This window comes from Esox lucius, chromosome 17 (genome assembly GCF_011004845.1).
Source record: "Esox lucius isolate fEsoLuc1 chromosome 17, fEsoLuc1.pri, whole genome shotgun sequence".
In the NCBI taxonomy this organism is placed as follows: domain Eukaryota; kingdom Metazoa; phylum Chordata; class Actinopteri; order Esociformes; family Esocidae; genus Esox; species Esox lucius.
This window is the reverse complement of record NC_047585.1, coordinates 335,893-344,846: the sequence shown is the minus strand read 5'-3', so window position 1 is coordinate 344,846 and position 8,954 is coordinate 335,893. Positions and strand designations below refer to the sequence as shown.

The following is an 8,954-nucleotide window of genomic DNA, read 5'->3' as shown; positions in this document are numbered from 1 at the left end:
TCAGGATTATTGTTTATTGAACTCATATGAAGCTTAAAAACGAACTGCTACGTATCTGACGATAGTCTAGTGGGTAGAGTGTTGGGTAGAAACAATAAGATAGCTGCCGTCAAATCCTTAAGCCAACAAGATAAAAATCTGTCCCTTTAGCAATTAACTTAACCTTAGTTAACCTTAGTGTTGGATAAATCTGTTTGCAAAATTAAAAAAATATATAATCTATACCACTGGTAATATTGTACAATGATCTCATATAGCCACAGTATTTACACTGTAAAGATGAGGGATGCTCCAAGCTGAGTTATTCAGTGGTTGCAAGTCTTAACTTGCTGGAATAAAGCAAGGGTTTGAATAAAAATTCAATAAATACATGGTATTAATACTTTTAAAAACTCCTTTTTATGGTACAAGGTGTAGAAAATTCTGGAAATTACCTTTAAAACTGTGAATAAAAACATTCTCTTCCAAAAGGGGTGTGAACAATTAAACAGTTGTGCCCTAGGATTGTGACATGTAGGTTACTTACTATGCCAATAAAATACAATACGTAGTATTTTTAGAACCCCTGAACTACACTATTGATGTTAGGAAATTTACACATTGAAAATTGATCATTAAAAACTTTCTGGTGTTTCTCTGGACAGGTTTTACAATGTACGGTATGTTAAATTTACAGATTTGTATATGCAGGTCTCCAAGTTGCAGAACTGCCTGATTAGCCCAGCCAGGTGCTAAATTATACATCCAACCACTGCCTTAAGTAGTGCTGAAGGTCACCCACAAACCTGAAGGACTTAGGAATTATGGCTGTCAATAAACAACTACCAGTCACCTCCTAGAAACCTGGAGTAGCCTAAGATGTATGCAATAATGTCAACATTTCACTAAGCCTAAAAAAGCTTAAGGTGAAACTCAACGTGTCACCTGCAAACTCTCCCGATCAAAATTTGACAATTGTTTAGACGCTGGAGGATAAGGGTTTGTCTAAAATGTTCATTGTCAAATGCTTGTGATTCGAGAATTTCAATTGCATTTCCTTGATTTAGCACCCTCTTTTCACCTTATTAACCACGTGTCTTGAAAAAGAGATGATTAATTGAACACCTGCAAATAAGATTCCAAACTAGTTTTTATGTGGTCTTATTTAACATTTAATTTTTTATGACTACACATGTATAGATGCAAGAAAACTATACTGAACATATTTTTTATGCTTACCCCGACGGCACAACTATAGGCACCTTTATTTATAGAAATACTCGTATGGGAAGCCACTCAATTCTATTTAACTGTTACGCCTGTGACACTAAAAGGCAAGCTGCACGGCGTAGAAACGGCGTCCAGGCATGAATAGGCTTCATAATCTCCTATCCGTAACATGCTGATCGTCGGTTGGTGTGGCGCTTTAAGAACAGAGTCTGCGCAATAGGAGCCGGAGTTTAGCAGTTGGTCTGCGGTGAAATTCAACCAGAGAAAAATAAGAAATCAAGCAGGATCATTCTTCCTAGGAATGAAGCGTGGACGTACGACTGGAAATTAAACGTAAACTGAGGGGGGAATTTGGGGACAATCATGGCGGGGGTGGGATCGAAGAGAAGGAAAGCTGGGTTGCCTGGTTTTTGCTGGAAAACCTGCTATTTTCATATTTTATTCTGGGTTGTTTCGGTCTGTGGAGAAGAGAAGACGTTCATCGTTGAGGTAGGTCAAAAACATGAATTTTAATGCAGTTGATTTCCATACAGCATCCTTGCCGGAATGGACGAGGCAAAACCACACCGCTCCATCGCGTCTTCTCCAGTACTAGCCTATAACGCAGGTGCAAATTAAATGGAATCATGCGTTTGGATGTTTTTGTTACCTGAGTAGATAGGGTAGTGCTAAAAAACGGGAGTTGTCAAAAATAAATTACCAACATAGGCCTAAACAATGTCAGGCAATGCAATTTCAATAGCATAAGCAGATGTATCACATCACCTTAAAACATTTAGCCTATAGATTAACCTAGACCCGTATTTTCAACTCGACTAGATATCTTCACTTGATTGAACGTTGCAGAAAATATTGAAATGTAGTATTGTGTATGATTTTTGAAGCCTTGACGGATCATTAGGTTTAATTTTCCAATTAGATTGTTATAACCTTTTGATAGTAGCATGTTCATCCACTAGTGGTAGCACATTTTTTCATTTTGTTTTGGGGTAGACTAGTTTAAACATTGTAATACATTTGATTGTATAACATTGATTCCACAATGTCTAATGCCATTTATTTATTTTCGTTATGAAAACCCAGCACCAGCATTCAACTTTATAAAAAAAATCGCTTTCCCATCCCGCCCTACCTAACTGGAGAAAGGCTGTTGTCAATTATATGGATGTCAGTTACATAAATGTTGAATAGGCTACATAAGTCAGTTGTGTATTGAAATGATTCATTTTGCCACCACAGCACACGTATCCCATTCCAACTCTATTTAATGCAACTTTGTAAAGAACATATTTTTGGAGCTGATTTATACAAGGCATATATTAAAATCCAGTTTTCTTGGGTCAATGTTGGACACAGTGAATATTTACATTACATTGGTGTAAGGTATTTTGTCAATAACAGCAGATCAATAACATACAGTATTTAAGTAAACTCCTGCGCTTTGCTTTGATGTTTGCAGAAGAAAGAATCCTGAATTATTTTCATGATTCCAAATATAGCTTCCTCCATGATTAATTGAAAGCGCAGAGAGTTGGAAGCAAGTAGAGGTGGTCTACAGAGTAAGAATGTGTGCTTTGTTTTGGATGAGCTGTTTCCAGCAAAATCCTTGCCAATTGCTTGGAATGATCTCATGACACACATAGACACTCACACACAGAGTTTGGATAAAAGCATGGCTGATAAGTGTGTGATAGTATGACAAAGAAAACAAATACATGAAACATGAGAAACAAACGTGCTTGTGTATTTATGACAGCCCTGTACTGTTGTTTTGGATGTTCATAATTCTATATATTAATTACATTCAGCTATAGGGACTTTTTTGTGTCTCTGTGGTGTAGTATATGTAAAATAGACCTGTGGGCTACGTGGTGGGACCTTTTATAATAACCTTTTATAAATCTTACATTAATTTGATTTGACATTTTCTTTCCACAAGCTTTGAGCAGGCTTTAAATTAAATGAATTAATCTGTCCTTTAATCATTTAGTTTTATTATGAGTGCATTTAGAACCTTACATTTATTTTGCAGAGCCCAATATTTAACTTAATCCTTTACTTAATAATTTTCTGTGACGTGTGATGCCTACCTGAGATTATTGTGGCTGAATTTACACCTGGTGGCTACATCTGGTGCGCATTTGTTCGGCACAACAATTACAATGGATTTTCTAAAACTACACATCAGGTTACCATATACTGTAGATAAAGCTGCTGTTATAGCCTACTGAATTTAATATCCGATACCAATAATTCTGCAATTCATTATCAAATCAAATGGGTTTAGTAAATAACCACTACCAATCTCCTTTGGACCTGCAATTTGACTGTGAGATTGTGGTGCAGTCTTAGACTGCTGTTAGTGTTGATACTGATGATCTATGATGTTTACAGGGTTATATTTTAGTAAACTTCTTTGAATACTATTTTCCAGTTCACATTGTTATGTATAGTGCTACATTTAAAGTTTTATTTAGGTGTGTTTTAAGAGAGCATGTTTGTTGACTGTTGTTTATTGTGTGGAATCATATACAGTGGGGAGAACAAGTATTTGATACACTGCTGAATTTGCAGGTTTTCCCACATACAAAGCATGTAGAAGTCTGTAATTTTTGAGTGATGGAATCTAAAAGAAAAATCCAGAAAATCCCATTGTATGATTTTTAAGTAATTAATTTGCATTTGATTGCATGACATAATTATTTGATACATCAGAAAAGCAGAACTTAATATTTGGTACAGAAACTTTTGTTTGCAGTTACAGAGATCATACATTTCCTGTAGTTCTTGACCAGGTTTGCACACACTGCCTGCAGGGATTTTGGCCCACTCCTCCATACAGACCTTCTCCAGATTGTTCAGGTTTCAGGGCTGTTGCTGGGCAATATGGACTTTCAGCTCCCTCCAAAGATTTTCTATTGGGTTCATGTCTGGAGACTGGCTAGGCCACTCCAGGACCTTGAGATGCTTCTTACGGAGCCACTCCTTAGTTGCCCTGTGTTTCGGGTCATTGTCATGCTGGAAGACCCAGCCACGACCCATCTTCAATGCTCTTACTGAGGGAAGGAGGTTGTTGGCCAAGATCTCGCGATACATGCCCCCATCCATCCTCCCCTCAATACGGTGCAGTTGTCCTGTCCCCTTTGCAGAAAAGCATCCCCAAAGAATGTTTCCACCTCCATGCTTCATGGTTGGGATGGTGTTCTTGGGGTTGTACTCATCCTTCTTCCTCCAAACACGGTGAGTGGAGTTTAGACCAAAAAGCTCTATTTTTGTCTCATCAGACCACATGACCTTCTCCCATTCCCCCTCTGGATTTGAATCCATCACGGCATAGTGTGTTACTAATGGTTTTCTTTGAGACTGTGGTCCAAGCTCTCTTCAGGTCATTGACCAGGTCCTGCCATGTAGTTCCAGGCTGATCCCTCACCTTCCTCATGATCATTGATGCCCCACAAGGTGAGATCTTGCATGGAGCCCCAGACCGAGGGAGATTGACCGTCATCTTGAACTTCTTCCATTTTCTAATAATTGCGCCAACAGTTGTTGCCTTCTCACCAAGCTGCTTGCCTATTGTTCTGTAGCCCATCCCAGCCTTGTGCAGGTCTACAATTTTTATCCCTGATGTCCTTACACAGCTCTCTGGTCTTGGAGAGGTTGTGGAGAGTTTGGAGTCTTTTTGATTGAGTATGTGGACAGGTGTCTTTTAAACAAGTAACAAGTTCAAACAGGTGCAGTTAATACAGGTAATGAGTGGAGAACAGGAGGGCTTCTGAAAGAAACTAACAGGTCTGTGAGAGACGGAATTCTTACTGGTTGATAGGTGATCAAATACTTATGTCATGCAATAAAAATCTTTTTTTTTTTTTTTTTTTATCATACAATGTGATTTTCTGGATTTTTGTTTTAGATTCTCACAGTTGAAGTGTACCTATGATATAAATGTCAGACCTCTACATGCTTTGTAAGTAAGAAAACCTGCAAAATCGGCAATGTATCAACTACTTATTCTCCCCAGCACTGTATATACTGTTATGTATTGCTATAAAGGAACACATTATCATCACTGGACCAGAATATCCATAGTTTTAGCAACTACTTAAACAAAGGAATTCATCAGATAAAACAAAATATATTAAAAAAAAATATATATTACAGTTCTGGAAAAAATTAAGAGACCACTGCAAAATTATCAGTTCCTCTGGTTTTACTATTCATAGGTATGTGTTTGAGTAAAATGAACATTCATTTAGATTATTTATTTGTAGAAAATAACAACTGGTCAAAATAACCAAAGAAAATGCATGGTTTTCAGACCTCAAATAATGCAAAGAAAACAAATTCATATACATTTTTCAACTTAGGAAGAGTTAAAAAATCAATATTTGGTGGAATTACCCTAATTTTGAATCAGAGCTTTAATGCGTCTTGGCATGCTCTTCACCAGTCTGCCACATTGCTGTTGGGTGACTTTATGCCACTCCTGACACAAAACTTCAAGTAGCTTGGCTTTGTTTGATGGCTTGTGACCATCCATCTTCCTCTTGATCAAATTCCAGAGGTTTTCAATGGGGTTCAGGTCTGGGGATGGGGCTGGTCATGACAGGGTTTGATCTGGTGGTCCTCCATTCACACCTTGATTGACCTGGCTGAGTGGAAAGGAGCCAATTCAAACCAATTCTCAGAGTTGGGGGACATTGTCAGAGCAGAAGGAAGCAGGTGTTCTTCCAGGATAACCTTGTAGGTGGCTTGATTCATGCATCCTTCACAAAGACAAATCTGCCCGATTCCAGCCTTGCTGAAGCATCCCCAGATCATCACCGATCTTCCACCAAATTTCACAGTGGGTGCGAGATATTGTGGCTTGTAGGCCTCTCCAGGTCTCCGTCTAACCATTACATGACCAGGTGTTGGGCAAAGCAGAAATTTTGACTCGTCAGAGAAGATGACCTTACTCCATTCCTCTACAGTCTAATCCTTATGGTCTTTTGCAAACTTCAGCCTGGCTCTTCTTTGCTTCTCATTGATGAACTTGACTTCCACCCTGCCCCTAGGAGCCTGTTTCAAACCATCCTCGCCATGCACTTCACCCCAGCTGCTGTTTGCCATTCTTTTTGTAGGTCACTTGATGTCATCCTACAGTTGTTGAGTGACATTCGATTGACTTGATGAGTGGACAATCGTTTTCACCCTCTGCCAGTCTATAGCTTTGTTGTTCCCAATATCTTTTGCTTGACCTTGTTCTTATGTACCGCCGTCCTTGACATTTTCAGGATGGAAGCAACCTGATGCTGTGATGGCAATTTCTAAAGTACAAAACAGTTCAATGAAAATGGTAGGTAAGACAGGAAAAATCAATTGCGCAATAAACGGTTTTAATAAAACTTGCCAGGAGAGAATACGCAGGTTACAAAGTAACAGTGAATAGTCTCTAACTCAATATAGCTCATTCAACTGTATATATCACATAGGAAAAAGGGGTGTGGTAAGATGCTGCCATCTGTCTCATGTCAATCAAACACATTCCCTTTGTTCCATTATAACCTAAACATCACACAAAGGACAGCTCTCCTTCCTGCCCTAAATACCTTCTTCAACTCTAAGGGTTCCAACCGAACCCGAACAGACAATAGATGCCCTGGTGAGTTATACAGATAAGGAGATAAAGAGTAACCATTTCATCAGCTGATACCAGTCAATGATGCCCCCTATGCAAATACCAGATCCCCCACATTCCTCTACCTATCTAAACAATGGGACTCAAGTCCTTTAATCAGTGAGAATACATTGTATAAAGAAATTTCCACAACAATGCTCACTGTATCCCTCTGCCAGTAAAGCCAGAGTTGAACTGTTCTTTTATTTACTCAAAGCTTTTATTTTCTTTTGTCATGCTGAATAGTTATTTTTTTAATTCAAATTACCTTTGTGGTACTATTTGCACTGTTTTTGCCATCCAGCTGGTCCTATTACAAGAGGATAGTGATGATCACAGCAGTGTTTTTTTTTACTTTTCCTCATTAAATTAAATTTGGTTGAGGTTATCACCTAATCAGTACCTCATTAAGTAAAATGAGGTGTGCCTGTGTTGGAATTTAACAGACACTGGAATGGAATGGCTGCCATACATTTAGAGATGTTGATTTAAGAAAAGATGAAAAACATTTTGTGTTCTGTGACGTCGCCCGGTATGGCGCAACCGGGGCCCCACCCTGGAGCAAGGCCCGGGGTTGGGGCTCGTTCGCGAGCGCCTGGTAGCCGGGCCTTTCCCCATGGGGCCCGGCCGTGCTCAGTCCGAACGAGTGACATGGGGCCACCTTCCCGTGGGCTCACCACCCACAAGAGGGACCATAAGGGGCCGGTGCGGAGAGGATCGGGTGGCAGTCGAAGGCGGGGGCCTAGACAACCCGATCCCTGGACACGGAAACTAGCTCTATAGCTCCCCAGCTCTGCAGCCATGTGTTTGAGTTTACCCTGGTGAACAAGAGGGTCGTTTCCCTGCGCCTACGGGTCGGGGATAGGTCTCTCACTGTTGTTTGTGCCTACGGGCCAAACGGCAGTGCAGAGTACCCGACCTTCTTGGAGTCTCTGGGAGGGGTGCTGGAAAGTGCTCTGACTGGGGACTCTATCGTTCTACTGGGGGACTTCAACACCCACGTGGGCAACGACAGTGACACCTGGAGGGGCGTGATTGGGAGGAACGGCACCCCTGATCTGAACCCGAGCGGTGTTCAGTTATTGGACTTCTGTGCTAGTCACTGTTTGTCCATAACGAACACCATGTTCAAGCATAAGGGTGTCCATCAGTGCACGTGGCACCAGGACACCCTAGGCCGCAGGTCGATGATTGACTTTGTTGTCGTTTCATCTGACCTGCGGCCGTATGTCTTGGACACTCGGGTGAAGAGAGAGGCGGAGCTGTCAACTGATCACCACCTGGTGGTGAGTTGGATCCGATGGCGGGGGAGGAAGCTGGACAGACTCGGCAGGCCCAAGCGTACTGTAAGGGTCTGCTGGGAACGTCTGGCCGAGTCTCCTGTCAGAGAGATCTTTAACTCCCACCTCAGGCAGAGCTTCGACTGGATCCCGAGGGAGGCTGGAGATATTGAGACCGAGTGGACCACGTTCTCCACCGCCATTGTCGAAGCGGCCGCTCGGAGCTGTGGGCGTAAGGTCTCCGGTGCCTGTCGAGGCGGCAATCCCCGAACCCGGTGGTGGACACCGGAAGTAAGGGATGCTGTCAAGCTGAAGAAGGAGTCCTATCAGGTCTGGTTGGCTTGTGGGACTCCTGAGGCAGCTGACAGGTACCGACAGGCCAAGCAGACTGCAGCCCGTGTGGTTGTGTAGGCAAAAACTCGGGCCTGGGAGGAGTTCGGTGAGGCCATGGAGAAGGACTATCGGCTGGCCTCGAAGAGATTCTGGCAAACCATCCGGCGCCTCAGGAGAGGGAAACCGTGCCCTACCAACGCTGTTTACAGTAGAGGTGGGCAGCTGTTGACCTCAACTGGGGATGTCGTCGGGCGGTGGAAGGAGTACTTCGAGGATCTCCTCAATCCCGCCGTCACGTCTTCCATTGAGGAAGCAGAGGATAAGGGCTCAGAGGTGGACTCGTCCATCACCCCGGCTGAAGTCACAGAGGTGGTCAAGAAACTCCTCGGTGGCAAGGCACCGGGGGTGGATGAGATCCGCCCTGAGTACCTCAAGTCTCTGGATGTTGTGGGGCTGTCTTGGCTGACACGCCTGTG

At 42.1% G+C, this 8,954-nt stretch overlaps 1 protein-coding gene across 2 annotated transcripts in view; it reads left to right on the top strand.

Annotated features, from left to right (window-relative positions):
• The first annotated feature begins 1,317 nt into the window (after window positions 1–1,317).
• The window catches only part of mmp24 (matrix metallopeptidase 24), a 160,815-nt gene continuing 153,178 nt past the window's right edge, over window positions 1,318–8,954 (top strand). For both annotated transcript variants that reach the window (XM_013132481.4, XM_029114249.2), the window contains exon 1: window positions 1,318–1,698. In XM_013132481.4, the coding sequence (XP_012987935.2) occupies window positions 1,573–1,698 (126 nt within the window). In that variant the 5' untranslated portion in view covers window positions 1,318–1,572. The remainder of the gene's footprint in view (window positions 1,699–8,954) is intronic.